The sequence below is a fragment of the Lithobates pipiens genome, unplaced genomic scaffold, assembly GCF_037356315.1.
Source record: "Lithobates pipiens isolate NorthernLeopardFrog02 unplaced genomic scaffold, aLitPip1_a1.2 Scaffold_19, whole genome shotgun sequence".
Lineage (NCBI taxonomy): Eukaryota > Metazoa > Chordata > Amphibia > Anura > Ranidae > Lithobates > Lithobates pipiens.
Genome location: NW_027507764.1, coordinates 133,022,780 through 133,047,906, shown reverse-complemented (window position 1 = coordinate 133,047,906; position 25,127 = coordinate 133,022,780). Strand labels below are relative to the sequence as shown.

Here is a 25,127-nt window from a genome sequence, read left to right as displayed (position 1 = left end):
TCAAATGAAAATATATAATGAAATATTTACAAAAATGTGAGGGGTGTACTCACTTTTGTGAGATACTGTATAAATGTGTGTTTTTCTGAAGCTCCATTCTCAGGGGCTTCTCCTGCATACTGCATCAGCCTGCATGAAAGCAATGCATTGCCACAGAAACGGAAGTGCAAGGGTTTCTGGGAAGTGGTGTTCAGCTGGCAGGATGTACAAAAATTGAAGGCGAGACTTCCCACAGCGATCAGGGTGGGTGTGACAGAGGTGCGTCACCTGTACAACATAGGAATAGAACTCCACTCCTCTAATGTTCCTTGGTGTTGTGAATTTACCTTTAGAAGTAAATAATTTGTTGCAGATGTGGCGAGTGTGGAGAAAACTGGCTGACAGGCTGTAAATAATGTTAGCAGTCAACAGTGAAAATCCCTTAGAGCAGTGGTCCCCAAGTTGCAGCCTTTTGCTTACTTTTATCGAGCCCTTGGGATACTACTCCCCCCACTGTGAGCAACAAGGGGGGCATAGCTCCTGCCACTCTATTCCTCCCACTAACGCTAAAAGACGGGGCACTATCCCTCCCAGTTAAACCAACGATGGGACACTATTCCTCCCACCGACACCAACGATGGGGCACTATTCCTCCTCCTAGAAAGATGGGACACTGTTTACTGGCCCTTTGTTTGGAAAGTTTGGAGACCTCTGCCCTTAAGTATCAATATATGTATAAAATACATTACTCTGGTGTTCTGAAAGTAGGCAATGTAAAAAAATAAAATAAATATGGACTAGTCAAAATTGGGTTTACCTTTTATTTAAAAACAAACAAAACCAAACAAAACAAAAAACCCCAAATAAAATATTAAAAAAAACAAACAAAAACAAACAAACAAAAAACATACAAACTTGAAACAAACATTGTTTAATATAACACACAATTAAGCTGCAATGTTGGGAGGAGGTTCCTAAATACTCCAAAAGTCTATCAGATGTTACTAATTCTATTAGGGGCCCACACTCGGTGTATATAAGAACATCTTATAAGGCAGTTTGATGCCCTGTGCATTACTCTTTTTGCTTAGGGAAAGGTGATTATAAGAAATTAGGAGAACCGTCAAGAATTCCATGCAAACATGGGGAACATAGATGTGGTTTCCATGATGGAATGAGCATGAGACTTCAGCTCTGCAAGGCAAACCCTATTTTGCTATAGTATAAGCACAGGCCATTTCTACAAGTCAAGGTACACAGACACTTTTGCAATATTGGTCTACCAAAACACTTTGCAGCACAGACTTTTGCAGCATGTTTATAAAAAACCCTTTCACCATTAGGATGATTACGTGCCATCCTGCCCATCCTAGTACATTCTAGAACATGATATACAGAAGAAATATTCATTTCCTTTGATCTGTTTATGCATATAGCTATGAGCCCAAACTATTCAGCAAGTGCACTACATTAAAACATTGAAGTCCACATTGATACACCGTAAAAAAAAATTAGCAAACTGCTCCAATGTTTTAAACTCCTGGGAGTACAGGAGCAGATTAGGGGCAAGACATCCATTCGGGAGATTGTAGAGAGCTTGCAGTCCATAGCGTTACAATCACCTTATCTTTTGCCCATCCTCTGTAATGTGGTACATGATGAAATGTGATGCCCATAAATAGAAAAGGACAGAAAGGTTACAGATAGTTGGTTACTGGAAAGAAGATTTATTTTCCACATTACAAAAATCTTCATGTTTCCAGTGTCTCTTCATTTGCCCCGCAAGTGTCCACAACACATATTAGGCAGCTGGTCACAGGAAAGGCTCGCACTTTGGAGTTGGCGAGCCACTTGTCAGTCTCCGTGTTGTACTCTAATATATGTCCTAAACGGCCCACTCCCTGGAAACCAGCCAGTACATAAATAACTGAGCCAACTGCTGCACATTTCACTGTCACCCCTTTCCAAGGCATTGGAGACACCATTTTCCATTCGTTAAGTTTGATATCGTAATATTCAACGCTGTCCAGACCACCTGAAAATATACCACATATCACTGTCAGCATGGATACCTGCACATCATACGACACTGCTACCAGACAACCATATTGCTGATGTGTGATGCAATTACAGGCACTAGGGCAATAGAGAACACATATCCACAACCCATTTGCTGAACAATGCTGGGATAATTTTGTATTTATTATTGCAGAGTCTATCAAAAATGCATTATTTACAAAGGCCTCAGCACTAACAGACAGGCTGTTCCAACCCTGTGCAAATACCAACTTCCAGAAGGTTAGTATTACAAACATATTTGGACTTCCAGTGCCACGCTGGAGAGGCACACTGGCACTGTGAGGGTAGGATGCCAGATGCAGAACTGGATTTTACCAGTCAAAAAATAAAAAATAACTATCAAAATATGCTGTTTGAGAAGAGCACATACCTAAACCATTCTGTCCCCCAATGGCAAATATTTTGTCTTTCACAAAGACTAGTCCATGGTTTTTCCGTGCTTCAATCATTGGGCACAGTTCAGTCCACCTAGATGAATAAATTGGTTAATTTTTCTAAAGAAAACAAAACAAAAAAAAAAAAAGCATAACAGGTGCTGTCTCAATGACACCAATATATATTTTCTCTCTACAATTGTAAAAAAAAAAAAAAAGACAAAAAAAAAAAACACCCTTACAGTTGCTGCAACATCCCCATTACAATGTAACATTTTCTAGATTGTAAGCTCTAATGAGCAAGGCTCAGATTTCTCCTGTATTGAATGGTTACTGTACTGTCTACACTCATGTTGTAATGCCCTGCTCAAACTCTTGGCGCTATATAAATCCTGAATATTACACAGGTATATGTCAGGACACAGCATAAGTGTATAGTAGTGATGCACCAATACCAGACAACAGAGTATCGATACTTGCCGAAATGCTCCCGATACATACATACACACCAGAAAGTATGTATGTATGTATGTATGTATGTATGTATGTGCAGTTTAGAACTCACAGTACTTATCTGGTAGGAAGTTAGGCTCGCTGAAGGTGCTCACACAGGGTTGGAGCAGATGTAGAGGCCGTCCGCACCCAAGCCAACATCACTTCCACCCTATAAGGACACAGGGTCCAGGAACTTCCCCAGCATCCCCGATTTTCTACCAGACATGTACTGTGAGTTTTAACTGACTAAAGGGCACATTAATCCCTACACACACTTCTTTGCAGTGCGATTTGCACCAATTTTGTTTGTATTGCCGCAAATCGCACTGCAAAGTATCACTTTGCGGTATCAGCGAGTATTTGACCAAAAGTAATCAGTACTCCAACACATACACACACCTTGGTGTGAGGAAATGCATTGGGGACAAGGCCGCACTGATGGCCTTATGCTGACCATAGCAAACTAAGCAGGGATGTCTTGTATCTGAATTACCTACAGTGGGAATAATCTGCAGAACACTATGCCAACTTGTGCCAATTCTCAAACACATTGCCCTATGTACCATGGTCGATTGATCTTTATTATCTTGAGGTCAGATGAAGGGGTTACGTTTCTGCCCACTGAAGGAAATTCTTGGCATCAGATATAGGCCATTGCTCTTCCAAAAGGTAAACACTCCCTTCAGCAGTTTCCTCCCTATAGAAACACATTTCATTGAACATACATACGTTTCTGTTGTTGGATCATACACCTCACAGCAGTTCAGCACTCGTCCAGATACGTTGTTTCCCAGACTGCCGCCACACACATAGATAAGCCCATTGGCCTCCACCATCCCATGACTGCAGCGCTGTGTGAGCATACTGGGTTTTGTGTGCCAGCTTTCTGTCCTGGTATCATAGCATTCAAATAAATAGAGGGCAGAGTTTCCTGTAAACACGGGGGAAAAAAAGAAAAAAAAAAAAAAAGTATGAATCAACGATCCAAAGTAAAGTCCAATGAAATAAAAATATGGAGTGCAATACTGAAGGCCACCAAAAAGAATGACCTCAGGTTAGTATACAGGTGAAGACTCCCACAGGGAAAAATATATTGTGTATATTAAAGAGGGAGTCCATCTAACAAATAAAAAAACATTTTTTTAAAAGCCAGCAGCTACAAATACTGCAGCTGCTGACTTTTTAAAATGGACACTTACCTTTCCTGGAGCCAGCGATGTTGGCAGCCGAAGCCGAGCAGTCGCTCGGCTGCTGCCGGCGCCATTATCGGTGAGGGAATCAGGAAGTGAAGCGTTGTGGCTTCACTTTCTGGTTCCCTACTGCGCATTTGCAAATCGGGCAGCACAATGAGAATGGTCCGTGCGGTCTCTGGGACCCGTGTGTGTCCCAGCAGACAGCGCGGCGGAACAGGAAGAGGCATAGACTCCCGTGGGAGTCTATTCCCGGAAGTGGGTGCAAATACCTGTCTTGGACAGGTATCTGCACCCCCCTACAAGGTGTCAAAATGTGACACTGGGAGGGGGGGGGGGGGGGTTCTGAAAAGCAGAGGTTCAATTTTTGTGTGAACCTCTGCTTTAAGATGACCATACACTTATGGATCAAACTGCCCAATGACTGACTGATTTTGAAGGCTTGTTCTAAACAAGAGGGGGGTGGGGGTGGTGGCCCCATGCAGTTATTTTTTTTTTCCAATGTTTTACCTATATTGCCGAGCCCCGACAATTCATTACAGCCACTATCAGTTTGGCTCATCCTTAGTTACAACCAAAGACATAAATGTATTTTATTGGGATAGACCAACACAAAGTGGCACATAATTGTGAAGTGGAAGGAAAGTGATAAATGGTTTTCAAATTTTATTACACATAACTATCTGAAAAGTGTGGCATGCATTTGTATTTACGCTGATACCTCTAAACTAAAATGTTGTGGAACCAATTGCCTTCAGAAGTCACCCAATTAGTAAATAGAGTACACCTGCCTGTAATTTAATCTCAGTTTATTTACAGCTGTTCTGAGAAGCCCTCAGAGGTTTGTTAGAGAATTTTAATGAACAGGTAAGCATCATGAAGGCCAAGGAACACACCAGACAGGTCAGGGACAACGTTGTGGAGAAGATTAAAGCAGGGTTAGGTTATCTGCTGTTGTGGAAATTTTAGATGTATTTATTATATGTATTGTCATAAGAGTCCTCCTGTGTTCATTCTCCCCCAGCCCGCACTAAAAGAGCTGACTGGGGCAGACTGACGCTGGTTGAGATCCGTTAGGTAGTGGATAATATCTTGGGGTTGGAAAGAAAGGTGTTTGCGGAGTGGGGGTATGTCCGCCAGCAAAAGGGCCCCTGTACATTGTACAGACGATCGTCTGGGGACATATGCTTGCTCTGTGGGCATTGGTTGTGTGCGGATGTGTGCTCATTGTCTCTGCTGTGTCTGATCAGCACATGGAGATAGGCAGCGCACATCTGTAGATAGCTTTCCATTCACAAGAGATGTAGAATTATCCAAGTATACATTGTTCTCTGGAACAATGTATATATTAAGGATTTCTATCAACGGAATTATAGTCATCGTTCATTGGTTTTGTATGGTTTCCATCATTGAAAGCATTTAGTCAATCTGTGTCACAGACTATTTGACATGAATGTGATTGGTACCCTCTATTGTATTGTCCTTATATGGGCATTCACATCCTGTTACTGCTGTGAGGTCACACCCTTTGTGGGAGGTGTTCAGCTGTTGGAGGCAAACCCTCCAGGGCGTGGTTTCCAGTGGGAAAAGTAAATAAAAAGCTGTGGTCAAGGGGAGCTCAGGCGCTTGCTTGCTGACGATGAAGCAGAAGGAAACACTGCTGTTGATGTCTCTTTAATGGGTAACCAGAGGGGCCTGGCTGAGGAGCAGCCAGGCTGAGATGAGGATGTAGGTTGCATTGGGGATGTCTGGTCATTGGGATGAATGTGTTGGAAGGTAACCTAAAGCATTATATCATTAAGACGGAAATGGGTGCTTATTGGAAGCACAAAGTAGGTAATGGGGCTGTGTGCATAGCATAGCAGCCAAATTACCACGACACTGCAAATTGACTTGAGACTGGGGTGGAGGTTCACTGTCCAGCAGGACCATGGCCCTAAACATACAGTCAGAGCTACAATTTAATGTTTTGGATCAAAGCATATTCACGTGCTAGAATGGCTTAGTCAAAGTCGAGACCTAAAATTCATTTGAGAATCTGTGACAAGACTTGAAATGTGCTGTTCACGGATGCTCTCCATCCAATCTGACAGAGCTTGAGCTATTTTGCAAAGAATGGGGGAAAAAACAAAACATTTCACTCTAGATGTGTAAAGCTGGTACATCCCCAAAAAGACTTACAGCTGTAATTACAGCAAAAAAAGTGGTTCTACAAAGTATTGATTCAAGAGGGCTGAATACAAAACACACGCCACACTTTTCATATTTGTAAAAAAATTTGGAAAACTATTTTTAATTTTCCTTCCACTTCACAATTATGTGCCACTTTGCGTTAGTCTATCACATAAAATCCCAATAAAATACATTTTATTTTACGTTTTTGGTTGTAACATGACAAAATTGTGGAAAATTAAGGGGTATGAATACTTTTTCAAGGCACTGCAAATGTCAATGTGGTAAAGCTTCACTTTGTAAATACCCAATCAGATGCAAAGAAAGGCGTGCGTGTGTGTGGCAAGTAAATCAGGTCTATACTCCATTAGGACAGAGACTGATAGTGAACAGTAATACAAAATGTGATACCATAAAACAAACATGAGTTATATATAAACAATAAATCTGTTGCAGAAAAATAACTTTAGGGCTGGCTCGCACATGAATCACACAGGAACGCACTGTGCGTTTCAGACCGCATGCAAAAACACTCAATTTGCGATCTGCAGTGGGTGTAAATATGAAGTTAGGGACATTTCAAAAACGGAGTGCGTTTGCCACACAGTACTTTTGTACCACGCAATCCGTGCATTTTAAAAAGCTGTGCATGAACTACGCTGGTGCGGTGCGATTTTAGCCCATTCAAAATGAATGAGCTGAAATCGCACAGCATGTTCCTGTGCGATTCATGCATGGTGTGAACCAGCCCTGAATTGAAAATAGGAGAAATAAAAGCTGCAATTTCTCACCTACTTCTGAGCCCCCCGATGTGTAGATTTTGCCTTCAGCAGCACATGCAGCCAGGCTGTCACGTGGTGTTGGTGGTCCCAGTTTAGAGTACCAGGAGTCCTTTACAACATTGTAGCAGTCCATTCTTTTAATAGGAAAGAGTTGAGAGCCACCTAAAATATAGACCACATTGTCCCAGAACACACAGGCTGCATCCCTGCGCTTCTCAAATGGACATCGGATATCTGTCCAGTTATAATCCTGCAAAAATAAAGCATGGGATTGAACAATGTGGCCTTTTCAATTGTCAAGGAAGATAAAAAAAAAAAGTAAAATACAATAAATACAAACATAAAAGAGAATACATTTTAGAAAAGTCCCCAGATCTGTAAACTAACAATGGCTAATAATGGGGATATCAGTTTTTGTACAATGGGTACACCCTAAACATTACAATATTGTGTGTACATAAGCGAATGCTACAGCCACCACAGCTGCCCACTTCTAGCATTAAATTGGATGTAAACCTGATTCATTAAAATTTGACCCAAGCACATATCTGTAGCGTTTACTTATCTCTCACCAAAGCCCAAGTCCAGTGCGTTTCTGCTGCTCCATTCCTGTTATCAGCATGATAACTTCTGACAAGTTCTCTGACAACCTAGATAAAAGTCGCCTGCAATTTGTGTTGGGGTGGGTGCTATAAATAGATTAGCAGATAGCTGGTCTATTCACAGCTCTTCACATTCCTTCCTTTTTTTGCGGGGGGGGGGGGGGGGGCCTTTCCTCAGATCAGCTGAAGCTGTCCACTTCACTGGGTATATGCGAGGGTTTACATCCACTTCAAGCTGTTAGATGGCAAGGCGAGTCAATGACAGTGAGGCTCAAAATGAATAACTGGCAACCTATTACAGAGCTCACTTCTCAGTTACAGGCCAGGGGTTGACAGAGGTAATGGCTTCAAGAACATATAGGGATAGGGATGGTGCAGGCCAAGCAGAAAACTCAAAACCGTTTAAGTAATAGATGCATTTGAAATGGAATTCCAGCCTACACCTAACCTTAAAACTGCCCTTCCCCCTCTTAACACCTATGCTTACCAAACTGTGTAAGAAAGGTGGCCTGCACCATTCCTATAAAAGTATGTATATTAGCTAATGCACTTGAAGCCATGGCTACTTTCAGGCTGCTCTGGTCATGTGATCTCCTTGTGGGAGCCAGTGGTGGAAAGAGCACTAAGGCAAAGCCTGGAGCAGTAATGTTAACCATAGGCTCCTATGGTCCATCTGTTGTCGGTACTCTTTCCTCTCCTCTACAGTTGGCTAGACAACAAAACTGGACTGGAATGTCCTGAAAATAGGCAATTACAGGATCTCACAAAGTACACCCTCACATTTTTTGTAAATATTTTATTATATCTTTTCATTTGACAACACTGAAGAAATTACACGTTGCTACAATGTAAAGTAGTGAGTGTACAGCTTGTATAACAGTAAATTTTCTGTCCCCTCAAAATAACTCAACATAGCCATTAATGTCTAAACCGCTGGCAACAAAAGTGAGTACATCCCTAAGTGAAAATGTCCAAATTGGGCCCAATGTGCCATTTTATCTCCCCGGTGTCATGTGACTCAGTGTTACAAGGTCACAGGTGTGAATGGGGAGCAGGTGTGTTAAATTTGGCATTATCACTCTCACACTGGTCACTGGAAGTCAAACATGGCACCTCATGGCAAAGAACTCTGCGGATCTGAAAAAAGCATTGTTGCTCTACATAAAGATGGCCTAGGCTATAAAAGATTGGCAAGACCCTGAAACTGAGCTGCAGTACGGTGGCCAAGACTATACAGCGGTTTAACAGGACAGGTTCCACTTAGGACAGGCCTTGCCATGGTCAAAGATGTGGAGTGTACGTGCTCAGACCATATGTCGCACACTGCATCCAATTGGTCTGCATGGCTGTTGTCCCAAAAGGAAGCCTCTTCTAAAGATTATGCACAAGAAAGCCCATAAACATTTTGCTGAAGGCAAGCAGACTAAGAACATGGATTACTGGAACCATGTCCTGTGGTCTGATGAGACCAAGATAAACTTATTTGGTGAGGAGTACAAAGACAAGTGTGTCTTGCCTACAGTCAAGCATGGTGGTGGGAAGGTCATGGTCTGGGGCTGCATGAGTGCTTCCGACACTGGGGAGCTACAGTTCATTGAGGGAACCATAAATGGCAACATGTACTGTGACATACTGAAGCAGAGCATGATCCCCTCCCTTCAGAGACTGGGCTACAGGGCAATATTCCAAACCCCAAACACACCTCCAAGACGACCACTGTCTTGTCAAAGAAGAGGAGGGTAAAAGGTGATTGACTGGTCAAGCATGTCTCCAGATCTAAACCCTATTGAGCATCTGTGGGGCATTAATGGCTGTGTGTTGAGTTATTTTGAGGGGACAGCAAATTTACACTGTTCATTTCTTCAGTATCATCACATGAAAAGATAATAAAATATTTACAAAAATGTGAGGGGTGTACTCACTTTTGTCAGATACGGTATATACATATTTCTTACACAAGTTAGTTAACATGGCTGTGATGAGGAGGGAGGGGACAGTTTTGGGGTTAGTTGAGTGTAAGCTGCTATTACACTTTAACAGACTATTGTCTCATCACGTATACTTACCTTTCATATGCTTCCTTGTCATCCCATTAGCTGGCTTAAGTAAAGTGGAAATAAGCACAACTTTCTCCACTTGTTTCGATGATAAAGCTCTAGCAAATGCTCTAGCAAGTGAATTAGCCTTGTGTAAGCTCTGACCAGATGAGTTTGGAATTTGTTGGGCTTTCTTCACTCTGCTCCAGTGAGCAAAACAGGACAGCAAGGTGGGGGTTGGGGGCTATTAGGTGTACCTGCTGCTTTGCATGTAATTTATCTGGCCACATTGAACCCTGTAGATTACAAAAATGACAACGCTCTTACAAGCACAAAAATTTAATTTTTGCGATATCCTCATGCCAATGGCATGGCCAATGTGATAAGAAGGTCACAACCAATATACAGTATGCATGTATTCTGGTCTGTCAGCTAACAGAACATTATAGAGAAAAAGAATAGAGTTCTTTTAACCAGAGATGCAACTTTACTAGGTACATACTTTTGGGTTAAAGTATCTACAGGATTGAGGCTGTGAGCCACCAAATAAAGCGATCCGATAATCATGTTTCTTTCTCCGTGGCCTTGTTCCATCGACAAGCTCTTCCCTATCTTCTGGAGAGAGAAGGTGATAGCGCATACCACCTATAAGACACAGGGAAACAAATAAAATCCATAAAGCTCTATGGCTATGAGTGATCAGGAGTGCCCAGTCTACTGTTCAGACAGAAATGGATGTAAATATACAGAAAGAATAGGCAGAAAGGGACAAACTGGAAATTGTCACTCTTCATTATGACAATAATCACATCAGCTAATCACCTTATGGACAGGTAACAACATGAACCAAAATGCCCAAGTTTAGGGCTATATTGTGCTGTAAAAGCAGAACTATATGCATAATTGACTCTTAAAGGAATGTGAATGGCTCTAACCACTGTCCTAAAACTAGGTAATAAACTTTTTTTTAGGATGGTCCTGGATGTGATGTATATCTCTTCTCTTTTAAAAGGGGATATGGTAAAATAGACTTTTACCATTCTCTTTTCATCAGTAAATGGTAAACCATAAGAAGATCAGCCTGGCCTGATAATTACAATAATCAGGAAAAACGTCCTAAAGTCATTAACAGCTGAAAACAGTCAGGTTGGACGGATTATCACAAAAGTTAAATATCAGACAGCGGTAGGTTAAATGTATGCGTTTACGTGCCGATCAGGTTAACCGGTTCCCGACCGGCACGCGCCGATGTACGTCGGCAGAATGGCACGGCCAGGCATATTGGCGTACAGGTACGTCCAATCTTTAATGGCGGCGCGGTCGCGTGCTGGTCAGGACCCCCGTGAGTCCGGTCGCAGGTCCCGCGGACTTGATCGCCACGGGCATGCCCGCGATCGTCTCACGGGGTGGCTGAACGGAGAAATGCCGTTGTAAACAGCATTTCCCCGTTCTGCCTAGCAACTAGTGACGCTGATCTCTGCTCCATGTGATTGGAGCAGAGATCAGTGTTCACTAAATGAAAGCCCAGCCCCCAACAGTTAGTAACACACCCCTACACTGCCACCCACTGGTCAACCCCTTCACCGCCAGTGTCATTTACACAGGAATCACTGCATTTATATAGCAGTGATTGCTGTATAAATGACAATGGTCCCAAAAAGGTGTCCAAAATGTTCAATGTGTCCGCCATAATGTCAGAGTCACACACAAAAAAAAAAAAAGAAAGCTGATTGCCGCCATTACTAGTAAAAAAAAAAAAAAAATGCATTAGTAAAAATGCCATAAAACTATCCCCCATTTTGTACACGCTATAACTTTTGCGCAAACCAATAATTGCTTATTGCGATTTTGTTTACCAAAAATATGTAGAATACGTATCGACCTAAACTGTGGGAAAATTTTTTTTTTTTTTTTTATATATTTTTGGGGGATATTATAACAAAAAGTAAAAAAATTATGTGTTTTTTTTTCAAAATTGTCGCTCTATTTTTGTTTACAGCGCAAAAAATAAAAACCGCAGGGGTGATCAAATAACACCAAAAGATAGCTCTATTTGTGGGGAAAAAAAGAACGCCAATTTTGTTTGGGAGACACGTCGCATGACCGTTGTCAGTTAAAGCAACGCAGTGCCGAACCCCAAAAAGTGGTCTGGTCTTTGACCAGCAAAATGGTCCGGTCTGTAAATGGTTAATGATGAAAAAAGTATACCTCGCTTTAAACCATTTTCTTACTTAAACTGACTTTTTATGGAAACTGGGGTTGATCTACTAAAACTGGAGAGTGCAAAATCTGGTGCTGCGCTGCATAGAAACCACTTCTAGAAGCCGATTGGCTACCATGCACCAGATTTTGCATTCTCCAGTTTTAGTAAATCCACCCCTGTATGCCACTGTAAGCAACCACTGATTTTCTCTATGCGTTTTCCCCTGTACACTCTTGATTTCATTGGTGTACTGTACACATAATTTCTGCTATGTAACTTAATGGATCCAGCTTTTGCTTAGCAGATGTGGCACATATCAATGTTCGTAATTTATTCTGTCACAGGTTATGAGGGTATTGCTGAAACCTTCAATAAATCCGATAGATCAAAAAGGGTACAATTAAATGCCATCAAGCACTACGGCCTTGGGCTGACTACGCACCATCTTAGAGAACGGTTACAAAAGAGAAGCGCTCACTTACTGATCACCATCTTTAGGCATTCTGGATTGTCTTGTATCAAAGGCTCAGCCTGCACTGTCTTGCTTAGAAAATTCTTGGAGATCAGAGGAAATCTGACTTTAGCAAGGATGTCTACCATGTATGGTTGTCGATTTGGTTCATCATACTTTAACCACCGCACAGCTGCATCATAAACCTAACAAAATACACAACAAAATTTAGAAAAACAAAAATGCAGAGCACATTCATATTCTAATCCTGCAAGGCAGGCAATATGCATTACATTTACCACATTGTATAGCGATTGTGGTGATTTGAGGAAAAAGGTAACACAAAAAGCACATCAGACATGCAACTGCCCTCCCATAGACCCAGTGCTGAGAAACATTTCTCATAGCGGAAAATGCAGAAAGCCTCAGCAAGCACATAAAATGCAGCTCTAGCAATACCTGGAATCTTTTTCTATAGATACACATCGTAAAATACAGCTATACCTGGTCTTCGGCACGGACGGTCAGAGTGTCTTGGTTTAAAAGGTGGGTGACGCGTTTCACATCAAGTTGTAGAAACTCGTCTGTCTTGTAAACTTCAGTGAAATGCTGATGAATAAAGTCATCTGCTGTGGCTTTAAGTTCTGGGCAATCAAGACATTCTGCCAGCACACTAATGCCTATAAAGCACATTAAACATACATTTTAACAGTTGTGGTATAAGATTTCTAACCCTAAAACAAGCTGGCCAGAAAGACAGCCCCAAAGCCCACCTATATTATCAATTTTGGGTGAACCCATCTTTAAGCATTTCCATAATTTCCACAACAACCCAATCACTAGCTACTGGTGGCACCAGCTTATCATTCAGGCCCAGTGATGTAACAAACTGAAATGCCACCAGCAACAGCTTATGAGTGAAGCTCACAGTTCAAGCTGAAAACAACACGTTCTAGTCCAGGGCTCAAAATTTCAAGTCCTGAGCTACTAGCCATGCCTTAAGGGTTAGTCACCACCAGTTGCCCCACCCAACTCCTACCATGCCCAGCCCCTAAACACATCCTCAAATTATCTCAAAGTTACACTAAAATGTTTTATGCTGAATTAAGTTACAAAAAAATAGATATTGATAACAACTTTATCAATGCCATATCACCAGTGCCCACCCAACGCAACATAACCAGCGCCCTTCACCTGTGCAGAGGAGGAAGCCAGCCAGCCGGAGCATCAGAGAGTGGGGATTGACCGCTGTAACAGCTTTCATTTGAATTGCCCGATGTTACTGGAGCTCACCACCAGGCAGTCCCGCATCTGAGCCCGGAGGTGGGACTGTGTGACGTGAGCCCCGGGAACACCAGGCAATTCAAATAAAAGCTCTTACAATGGGCAATTCCTGCCTCCCTGATGTTCCGGCAGGCTCACCTCTTCCTCTCCTCTTCCCCTGGGTGGGAAAACAGCTCCCATTCAACTCTGCCTCCAAGGCAGCCCTACACTCACCAGCAATCACTTTCCATTTGAAAAATGCAAGTGAAAAATTTGAGGGATGTTCTAGTCCAATGCCCTGGACCTGTGCAGCAGCATCTTCTGGATCCAGGCATGGTCATGGGGGATGCCGTGTGTGGTGTATACTTTTATATTGCTTATTCCATGGCAGCAGTTTTGTGCATTTGTTTTCTCCCCTGGCTCTAGTGCGCTATGAGCAGCGGTGTTATTAAAGTGGAAAACTTCAATTAGCGATCAGTACTGTTGATATTGGGATTTCTCTGGTCAGCTTGCAGCAGTTTCCATGAATGCTGTGTGCAATCACAGGTATGTTCTCTCCATTAACACACCAGCCTTCATAGCACAGGCTCTGAACCCTCCTTTAGGCACCGCATCCACCACCATGTCAGCCGCTCCAAGAAAGGAGCCTGCTGGGGATGCAGGACTTAGGTCCCAGAGGGCAAGCCTCTGTGTGAGCCATGCTAAGCCCAGGCGGTTGGAAAAGGGGGTCAGCGATTTCCAGCAAATGTAATCTCTAGTGAGGCGCACAGTGCAGGAATCCCTTAAAGAGTGGCGTACAAGCCACACGCAAAGTCCAACAGCCATTACAGCGTGTTATCCCACGAAGGACAACCAGGAGGAACTGGAACCGTCCCAACCAAGCCATCCATCAAGACCCTCAGGCAGTGGGAGACGAGTCACTTTGCCCTTGTAACGCCTTTGGTCAGGGCAATGAAGGGGGCAATTACATGAGTAGAACTTGTAGCGTCTCCTGCAAAGCAAGAGGACATTGTTTAAGCACCTCTAGAGTGCGTTCCAATTTCCCATTCCTAATGGAACTAAGGGACATCATTTTGGATGAGTGGAGCAAGGTCGCGAGATATACTTCCCATCTGAGCAATATGGCCAAACTATCCATTCAGAGATAAGGATGTGAAGCATCTAAAAGGTTGCCTCTCCATTTCTTGAGGCCTTGATGAGGCAAGCATGTCACTCTTCCTTGAAGGATGCAGTGAATGGCCTGAAAGTTAGCCTGTGCTCTTGTGGCCATGTTTAAAATGATGAAAACGTGGAAGCATAAAATGTGGATGCAGTATTCAAGAACATTTTCAGAAACTCGGTAGTTCAGGAGCTGGTGTCAGTTTCCATGGCGAGGCTCCAATTGACACCATCCGCATAGTAGTGCGGGATATGCTCCCATCAGTTATGGAAAAGTGAGTGCTATGGCTGGGGCCTGGGCTTGCTGATCCTGCCTCTATCAGGCATAGTGCAAGATCACTTCAAGGGAGCTTCATCTTTCGGCAAGATGGCTAGTACCATACCCAGGCCACAGTTGGCAAGTCTGGTCTTGGACGCAGTCTAGAGGTTCAGAGCATGCGAGGGTTGCATGTTTTTACTAACCAGGTTGGGATTTTAGGAAGAGCTCGTGAAGAGGCTAGATGTCCCCTCAGAAGTATGCTAAAAGCTCGACCTTGGGTATCCAAAAAGCTGCTGAGTTTGGGCCTCAGACTACTGGATCGTCATTCAGGACACACATGGTCCATCAGAAGTCCTCCTCATCTCAGATTTGTTTCCACGGATTTTGCCTCACTCTGAGGTAAAAGAAGCATATACTCGTATATTACATAAAGTCACTGGTGTCGCAAAGTGCTGCTGTGCCAGTCCCAAAATGCAAGAGATTTCAGGGTATGTACATGCCCCTCTATTATCACGAAGGGGAACGGCTTGTGGAGGCTGGGTTTAGACTTCCTGCACCTGAAAACATTTTCAACAAATATGAGAGATTCAGGATGGAGACATTGTCCCCGATTCATAGGGGGTCTAGCCAGGCAACTGGCTTGTTTCCAATAGACCTAAAGATGCTTACACGTGACCATTGTAGAGGTCTTCAATAAGTTCCTACGGTCCGCCATAGGTCAAGACTCTCTCCAGCTTGCTTGTTTACCATCCAGGCTTTCAATGTCACCCTGTGTGTTTCAGCATGTTATTGGTTGTTATAGTCTTTATTAAAAGCAAGGAGAATATGCCTGCGTAGTTACTTGAATTTCCCTCTACTGTGCCAACACAGGGCAGCTGCTGGAGCCCAGAGCTCAAGACTTTTCAATGCTCCTCAAATTTGGCTGGCGGCTGATTCTGGAAAAGAGACACCTGGAGCCCATTCAGTCTCTTGTGTGCCTTGGGGCTCAGTTTGATATGATCAAGAAAACCATTGCTTTGTCTCTGTATTCCGATGTTCTGGAACAGAATACTCCTGGCCCTGTCTTCCCACCTGCACGTATTTCAGTGTCTAAAACGATTGACACTATAGTGTCTACGTATCCAATGGTCAAGTAGATGCTCTGGAGAAGGCAGCTCTTCCGGAAGGGGTTGCTCCAGCAGTAGGAGCCAGGAAGAAATTTAAGTCATCTACATAACCTCAGTCATGAGACTGAGTCCCCTGGTGGCTGCAATGGAGAAACTGCCTCATTTGTCATTCCATTGCCCCATTGCTGGTTCACAATCATGTCCGATGCCATCAATATGAGATGGGGGGGGGGGCTTACTGCCTGTCAGGGATAGCTCAAAGCAGGCAGGGCTGTCAATTTCACAAGACTGTGTTGAACATTCTGAAACTATGAGCAACCTTTGGCATCCTACAGGCTTTTCACTATATAAGGAAGTGTGCCTCAGTGCTCTTATGCTAGTCAACACTACAGCGGTCTCCTATGTTAAAAGACAAAGGGGGACTCACAGCTTTTTCTCTATTATAGGAGCCAATTATGTCTTGGGCTCGGAAGAATTGAGCCTAAATCTTAGCGGCTTACGTCCCCAGAGTCCAGAATATTCTAACAGACTTTCTTTCCAGAGTCCAATTGGACAATGAATGGTCTTCTCTTGAATGCTAAGAGAGTGAACACAAAGTTTACGGGAGAATCTGGAAAATGTTGTACAATACATGTCTGCTGACAGATCATGTAGGGATCTAGAAGCTCTAAATATTCTGGGCTTTCTCCAGTCAGATTTAGAGCTGGCTCTTTCAGTCAGCTCCCTCAGAGTACAAGTGTCAGCTTTATCGGCCTTCACAGGTGTTTCCAGGTCTAGGCATCTTTTCCTGTCCAACAATTCTTCAAGGGAGCAACTAGGTTCAGACCTTGGAGTAAACAGAGGTTTTCCAAATAGTCTCCCTTTTGTTTTCAATTCCCTCTCGGAATTGGAGCGGAGTGTTCTAGGGCTGTCTCGGTTAAAGGGCTCTTTGTCACATTCGCCTTTCCCCTGGCTATCATGTTGGCATAAAAAGTCTCAGATTGATTCACTGGTCATTGAGAACTTTAATGTTTTATCCAATTCGTGCGGCACGGTTACCTATGCTTAACTCAATTCTCAAGGGTACATCAGTCAAGGGAACCAAGAAATTGTTCTGCCAACATTTAGAGTACTAACTTGCATCCTTTAGACGTGGGAGAGGTCACGCTGTGGCTTAGTTGGTTAAAGCGCATGTCTAGTACACACTTCCCACATGACAATGGGCGAGACCCATACCATCCCCTCCTGATTACTCAATGTGAAATTATGCCACACTCCCTTTCTCCTTTTAGTAACCTCGATGGACGCTGCTACCTTATTAACCTTATTATACTTTACCGGTTATAGCGTACTACTACTGGCAGCTTTTCCTCCCCACACTCCGGTGTTTGACCTCAACTTTGGTCCCCCCTTTAAGTTTGTTTTCTTATTTCAGTTGATTATTAATGCCCTCCGGGCACTTCCCAGGGATCAATGTACCTATGGTTCTTGATGCTCTGTATGTTTGACAATCCAATACACGAATGTGAAAAAAAAAAAAAAAAAAAAAAAAAAGGCCACTTTTTAGTAAACAGGGAATCCTGAGCTTGACTCTTTGCTGTGCCTTCCCTTGGTTCTAGGAATCTCTCAGATATTGTGACGTTAGAGCTACAGCTTCCTTCAGGCTTCAGAATGCCTGTTCATTCTTTTTGTTGGAAAGGACAAAAGGGAAACGTGCCACATCTAGAGCTATTGGGGTGTGGATTGTCTACGCTGTCCGACAGGCTCACAGAGCTGAGAGCTTGGCTCCTTTGGAGATGGTGACCGTTCACCCAACCAGGAATGCGTCTACAGTGCCTTGCGAAAGTATTCGGCCCCCTTGAACTTTTCAACCTTTTGCCACATTTCAGGCTTCAAACAAAGATATAAATTTTTTTATTTTTTGTGAAGAATCACCAACAAGTGGGACACAATTGTGAAGTGGAACGAAATCTATTGGATTTTTGAAACTTTTTTAACTAACAAAAAAAATTAAAAGTGGGGCGTGCAAAATTATTCGGCCCCCTTGTGTTAATACTTTGTAGAGCCACCTTTTGCTGTGATTACAGCTGCAAGTCGCTTGGGGTATGTCTATCAGTTTTGCACATTGAGAGACTGAAATTCTTGCCCATTCTTCCTTGCAAAAAAGCTCGAGCTCAGTGAGGTTGGATGGAGAGCATTTGTGAACAGCAGTTTTCAGCTCTTTCCACAGATTCTCAATTGGATTCAGGTCTGGACTTTGACTTGGCCATTCTAACACCTGGATACGTTTATTTGTGAACCATTCCTTTGTAGATTTTGCTGTATGTTTGGGATCATTGTCTTGTTGGAAGATAAATCTCTGTCCCAGTTTCAGGTCTTTTGCAGACTCCAACAGGTTTTCATCCAGAATGGTCCTGTATTTGGCTGCATCCATCTTCCCCTCAATTTTAACCATCTTCCCTGTCCCTGCTGAAGAAAAGCAGGCCCAAACCATGATGCTGCCACCACCATGTTTGACAGTGGAGATGGTGTGTTGAGGGTGATGAGCTGTGTGCTTTTACGCCAAACATATCGTAGAAACGCATTGTGGGCAAAAAGTTTTGATTTTGGTTTCATCTGACCAGAGCACCTTTTTCCACATGTTTGGTGTGTCTACCAGGTGGCTTGTGGCAAACTTTAGACGAGACTTTTTATGGATATCTTTGAGAAATGGCTTTCTTCTTGCCACTCTTCCATAAAGGCCAGATTTGTGCAGTGTACGACGGATAGTTGTCCTATGGACAGACTCTCCCACCTCAGCTGTAGTTCTCTGCAGTTCATCCAGAGTGATCATGGGCCTCTTGGCTGCATCTCTGATCAGTCTTCTCCTTGTCTGAGCTGAAAGTTTAGAGGGACGGCCAGGTCTTGGTAGATTTGCAGTGGTCTGATACTCCTTCCATTTCAAAATGATCGCTTGCACAGTGCTCCTTGGGATGTTTAAAGCTTGGGAAATCTTTTTGTATCCAAATCCGGCTTTAAACTTCTCCACAACAGTATTACGGACCTACCTGGTGTGTTCCTTGGTCTTCATGATGCTCTCTGCGCTTTCAACAGAACCCTGAGACTATCACAGAGCAGGTGCATTTATACAGAGACTTGATTACACACAGGTGGATTCTATTTATCACCATCAGTCATTTAGGACAACATTGGATCATTCAGAGATCCTCGCTGAACTTCTGCAGTGAGTTTGCTGCACTGAAAGTAAAGGGGCCGAATAATTTTGCACGCACCACTTTTCAGTTTTTTATTTGCTAAAAAAAAGTTTAAAATATCCAATAGATTTCATTCCACTTCACAATTGTGTTCCACTTGTTGGTGATTCTTCACAAAAAATTTAAATTTTATATCTTTATGTTTGAAGCCTGAAATGTGGCAAAAGGTTGAAAAGTTCAAGGTGGCCGAATACTTTCGCAAGGCACTGTACATCCTGAGCAGCTTCACAGCATGCAGTTCCCAATGTAATCGGTAGGGTGGCCTTGTGGTCCCCTATCAATACAGTTAAGGATCGTTGCGGTGTAGAGCCGCCCTCTATCTTCTGTTAATTTTGGTTTATAGGTCCTGTCAGGTGACGGTGTCAATTAAACCCCTTTCTTTTGTTGAGAAATTTAACACGCAGTTGTGTATGGCTAGTTATTTCCCATACATATGCTGCCATGGACTGTCAGGAAAACTGAAAATTTCCTATCAAATTCTTACCATAATTTTCCTTTCCTGATGGACTCCATGGGAGCAGGAGTTCCCCCCCAGTGTCATGAGTAGGCTAGTTAAGGAACACGCTCCCTGGCTCAGAGCAAAGATTTATGGGAGTGGGGTCCTATAGGGGAGGAGTGGAAGTGGGGTTAATCCATATGTATGCTGCCATGGAGTCCATCAGGAAAGGAAAGTTATGGCAAGTATTTGATAGAAAATTTTCTGTTTTAGGTTTGCAAACAGAACATTAATACAATAAAACAAATTCAAATGAATTCTTCTCAGGAATTTGATTCTAATTTGTCTTAGGCCAGGTGGGGCAATGCAAAGCTCTAAAAACACAATTGGAGACCTCTTTCTGTTTGAAGGAAATACCTTATCAGTCACACTTGGAGGGCAAATGTATTATTTTTAGAGACAGTCACTGCATACTTTCTTACACCTGTAAAAAGATTTCCATCTTACCTAGGCAGTTTGATGCATCCACCTGCTCTTTAAGGAAGTCAACACACATTCTTTTGACGGGCTCTATTTGGTATTGATTAGCTGCATCCAACAGGGATTGTACATTGTTGCTATTTACTGAAATTCTAAACACACAAGAACACAATTACAAAAAGCATAACAGCATATCAAATTTCAATCATTTAAAATTTTGCATTTCAAAGTTACAGAGCCATTTTGTACTAAAAGAAAAGTGACAAATGCCATAATGTGAACTGAACTGCCAGGTAGCTCCACAGACATTTGGAGCCAAATATTTTCAGTAGATGGTCCCATAAACATCTATGAGAACCTACTGTGCAGACGTTGCAAGCGCAGACGTTTGGGATGGATGTAAACAGATGTCAGAAGTTGTAGCATGGAGGATAGTTATACATCTGGGGAGGGCAACATAGTTTAGGACATGAGAGGCACTGGGGCTAAAACAATAAGTGGAGTTAAAATGTGCACTTAGGTCCAATTCACACATCTGTTTTCAAGCAGGAAAGCTCATGCATTTTGCTGCATGTAAAGCATTACAATTAGAAATCATTATTGCCAAAGGGGATGGTTTTACATCTATACACTGCAGTTTACTGTAAAAGGGCAGCCAAATTCACACTATAGCTGGACACATATTAAACAACTTTTGTTGTTCAATTTCCTTTAGATTTACCTTCAACTATGTAGTGCAAGGGCTTGCCTAATTGTATACAATTTAAAAGAGTTTAGGTTTGACCAGATTATATTTTGGTAAATCTTAAGGAATCTTGTAAAAGAAAACTTTTTATAAAAGTTGTATAGTACATAGCCAGCTTAACACATAAAGAACGGTGTGCATCCATTCTTAAGTTATGTACACACGGGACGAAAACAGCCAGTTCGACAGTTAACGGCTGACTTTCAGCCCATGTCTACAGCTCAACCAGCTTCTGTCAAATGAGTACGCTGGAAAACCAATGGCAAAAACACAGTAGCTCAACGGGGAGACTGGCGCACCAACATCACATGTATTAGTAGAGTCCGAATTAAAAATAAATATTATAATATATATATATAAAACATATAACAAACCTTCCTGTGTGTACCCAGCATTAGGGTCTGTTCACACCATTTGCATTGGGCAGCGCTGGAACCTTTGACCAGCGCAGTCCAAACCCAAAAACAAAGCAGTTTGCTATTAAGTCAGTTCAGACCACCACACTGCAGTGATGTGCACTGAAAATACAGTAAATTATTTAACAGTGTGTGTTGTGCAAACCACCCTACCCACCTGGGCAGAGCCCTGCTCATTCTCCCTCCCCCCCCCCCCCCCCGCATGCTCAAATAAGGGTCTGGTATTGATTTTGGAGAGACCCCATGCTGTCCCCCCCCATTTATTGCTCTTTTTTTTCTCCACATTCAGCTGTCAGTGGGGAAATTCACAGACAGCTACTTGAGTCATCGGTTGTTAAGGGTGTGGCAGCCGGATTCCCAGCCCACTCCTTAGCAACCAGCTATTTTTCTTCACACAGAATTTGAATTGGTCGATCAATTTTTGACAGATTCAAAAATTTGTTAGAAAATGAGGGAAACCAAATTAAACTACACACATTTTTCCATTCTGCACATTTCCAACGACTTTGTAGAGCACAAACAAAACAAACAAACAATCTCATTGGTCAAAGCCAATGTCGTAACAAAAACTGAATCAAAAATCACAAAGAGACATCAAGTTGCACAGTAAAGTCGCAATAAAAACACACGATTAAGTCACACAAGTGTGAACGAACACTAAGCATTTGCAGTTAATGTTTTAATAGCATCATCTGTATTAGCAAATAAACAACTTACTGGAGAGACAAAAGCAAACAAGGCAGTAAAACATATGAAATACCTTGCAGTATATGCAAACTCCACCAATTGCTCTATGATGTCTGGTTCTGCATCTTTAAGTTCTACTTCGAAAGACTTTGACTCAATCATGTTGGCTATGGGACAAAACACATAAAAATGCAAATGTAATACAGAATTTCAAGAAATCCATGTGTATACACTTCTGCCACAAAGGCTGTTCTTTCACAGAGCAACAGATGGCCTGTTCACCGAAAAAGGCTCTCGTGCATCAGGATTCTACAACTACTTTTTCCATTAAGACCCAAACACAGTAATAAAAAATAAAAAAAAGGAAGAAGGAGGAGATTACAATATATATCTGCTTTATTAAAACAAATTCTTAGTGGTTGTCCATTATATATTCAACACATGGGGAAAGCCTTCTCGGAGTTGATAGGTCATGAGTTGATTATGATCACTATAAATTTTGAACTACTAAAAAACATAAGATTACCTCAAACTGAACTCAGTCTGACTCAGCAGAACTTGTAGCGTGGCCCAGCTGTTGTTGAAGACACAATGTTATGATCTAGTTCCGATTGTGAGCGCGAGAGAAAGAGGGCGAGAAAGAAAGAGGGCGAGAAAGAAAGAGGGCGAGAAAGAAAGAGGGCGAGAAAGAAAGAGGGCGAGAAAGAAAGAGGGCGAGAAAGAAAGAGGGCGAGAAAGAAAGAGGGCGAGAAAGAGAGCGAGAGAGCGCGCGCAAGAAAGAAACAGAGCGAGAGAGCGCGCGCAAGAAAGAAAGAGAGCAAGAGAGCGCGCGCAAGAAAGAAAGAGAGCGAGAAAGCGCGCGCAAGAAAGAGAGCGAGAGAAAGCGAGAAAGCGAGCGAGAGCGAGAGAAAGCGAGAAAGAAAGAAAGAGAGAAAGCGAGAAAGAAAGAAAGAAAGAGAGAAAGCGAGAAAGAAAGAAAGAAAGAGAGAAAGCGAGAAAGAAAGAAAGAGAGAAAGCGAGAAAGAGAGAAAGCGAGAAAGAAAGAAAGAAAGAGAGAAAGCGAGAAAGAAAGAAAGAGAGAAAGCGAGAAAGAAAGAGAGAAAGCGAGAAAGAAAGAGCGAGAGAGAGCGCGAGCGAGAGCGAGATTTTTCTCGGTTTTCAAAGTGAAAGGAGTGAAGTCACTATTTGGGTATGTTGAGTACTTTAAATCGCACAAAAAGATGCTGCAGTTCAGGATCATCTTCTCAGCAAGATTTGACTCAACACATGGGGAAAGCCTTCTCGGAGTTGATAGGTCATGAGTTGATTATGATCACTATAAATTTTGAACTACTAAAAAACATAAGATTACCTCAAACTGAACTCAGTCTGACTCAGCAGAACTTGTAGCGTGGCCCAGCTGTTGTTGAAGACACAATGTTATGATCTAGTTCCGATTGTGAGCGAGAGAGCGCGAAAGAAAGAGAAAGCGCGCGAGAAAGAAAGAAAGAGAAAGCGCGCGAGAGAGCGAAAGAGAAAGAGAGAGAGCGAGAGCGCGAAAGAGAGCGAGAGCGAGAGCGAGAGCGAGAGCGAGAGCGCGCGAGAGCGAAAGAGAGAGAGCGAGAGCGCGCGAGAGCGAAAGAGAGAGAGCGAGAGCGCGCGAGAGCGAAAGAGAGAGAGCGAGAGCGCGCGAGAGCGAAAGAGAGAGAGCGAGAGCGCGCAAGAAAGAGAGAGAGAGAGAGCGAGAGCGCGCAAGAAAGAGAGAGAGAGAGAGAGCGAGAGCGCGCAAGAAAGAGAGAGAGAGAGAGAGAGAGAGCGAGAGCGCGCAAGAAAGAGAGAGAGAGAGAGAGAGAGCGAGAGCGCGCAAGAAAGAGAGAGAGAGAGAGAGCGAGAGCGCGCAAGAAAGAGAGAGAGAGAGAGCGAGAGCGCGCAAGAAAGAGAGAGAGAGAGAGCGAGAGCGCGCAAGAAAGAGAGAGAGAGAGAGCGAGAGCGCGCAAGAAAGAGAGAGAGAGAGAGCGAGAGCGCGCAAGAAAGAGAGAGAGAGAGAGCGAGAGCGCGCAAGAAAGAGAGAGAGAGAGAGCGAGAGCGCGCAAGAAAGAGAGAGAGAGAGAGCGAGAGCGCGCAAGAAAGAGAGAGAGAGAGAGCGAGAGCGCGCAAGAAAGAGAGAGCGAGAGAGAGCGAGAGCGCGCAAGAAAGAGAGAGAGAGAGAGAGAGCGAGAGCGCGCAAGAAAGAGAGCGAGAGAGAGCGAGAGCGCGCAAGAAAGAGAGCGAGAGAGAGCGAGAGCGCGCAAGAAAGAGAGCGAGAGAGAGCGAGAGCGCGCAAGAAAGAGAGAGAGAGAGAGCGAGAGCGCGCAAGAAAGAGAGAGAGAGAGAGCGAGAGCGCGCAAGAAAGAGAGAGAGAGAGAGAGCGAGAGCGCGCAAGAAAGAGAGAGAGAGAGAGAGAGCGAGAGCGCGCAAGAAAGAGAGAGAGAGAGAGAGAGAGCGAGAGCGCGCAAGAAAGAGAGAGAGAGAGAGAGAGCGAGAGCGCGCAAGAAAGAGAGAGAGAGAGAGCGAGAGCGCGCAAGAAAGAGAGAGAGAGAGAGAGAGCGAGAGCGCGCAAGAAAGAGAGAGAGAGAGAGAGAGCGAGAGCGCGCAAGAAAGAGAGAGAGAGAGAGAGAGCGAGAGCGCGCAAGAAAGAGAGAGAGAGAGAGAGCGAGAGCGCGCAAGAAAGAGAGAGAGAGAGCGAGAGCGCGCAAGAAAGAGAGAGAGAGAGCGAGAGCGCGCAAGAAAGAGAGAGAGAGAGCGAGAGCGCGCAAGAAAGAGAGAGAGAGAGCGAGAGCGCGCAAGAAAGAGAGAGAGAGAGCGAGAGCGCGCAAGAAAGAGAGAGAGAGAGCGAGAGCGCGCAAGAAAGAGAGAGAGAGAGCGCGCAAGAAAGAGAGAGAGCGAGCGCGCAAGAAAGAGAGAGAGCGAGAGCGCGCAAGAAAGAGAGAGAGCGAGAGCGCGCGCAAGAAAGAAAGAAAGAG

At 43.4% G+C, this 25,127-nt stretch overlaps 1 protein-coding gene across 1 annotated transcript in view; it reads right to left on the bottom strand.

The window, feature by feature from the left end:
* Positions 1 to 786: 786 nt before the first annotated feature.
* The window catches only part of KLHL7 (kelch like family member 7), a 37,988-nt gene continuing 13,647 nt past the window's right edge, over positions 787 to 25,127 (bottom strand). Inside the window, exons 3-11 of the mRNA XM_077491280.1 lie at positions 22,220 to 22,313; positions 20,326 to 20,450; positions 12,868 to 13,043; positions 12,395 to 12,569; positions 10,212 to 10,354; positions 7,081 to 7,321; positions 3,657 to 3,858; positions 2,429 to 2,526; positions 787 to 2,014 (exon numbers count right to left, since the gene is read on the bottom strand). Coding sequence (XP_077347406.1) covers positions 1,731 to 2,014; positions 2,429 to 2,526; positions 3,657 to 3,858; positions 7,081 to 7,321; positions 10,212 to 10,354; positions 12,395 to 12,569; positions 12,868 to 13,043; positions 20,326 to 20,450; positions 22,220 to 22,313 — 1,538 coding nt within the window. The 3' untranslated portion in view covers positions 787 to 1,730. The remainder of the gene's footprint in view (positions 2,015 to 2,428; positions 2,527 to 3,656; positions 3,859 to 7,080; positions 7,322 to 10,211; positions 10,355 to 12,394; positions 12,570 to 12,867; positions 13,044 to 20,325; positions 20,451 to 22,219; positions 22,314 to 25,127) is intronic.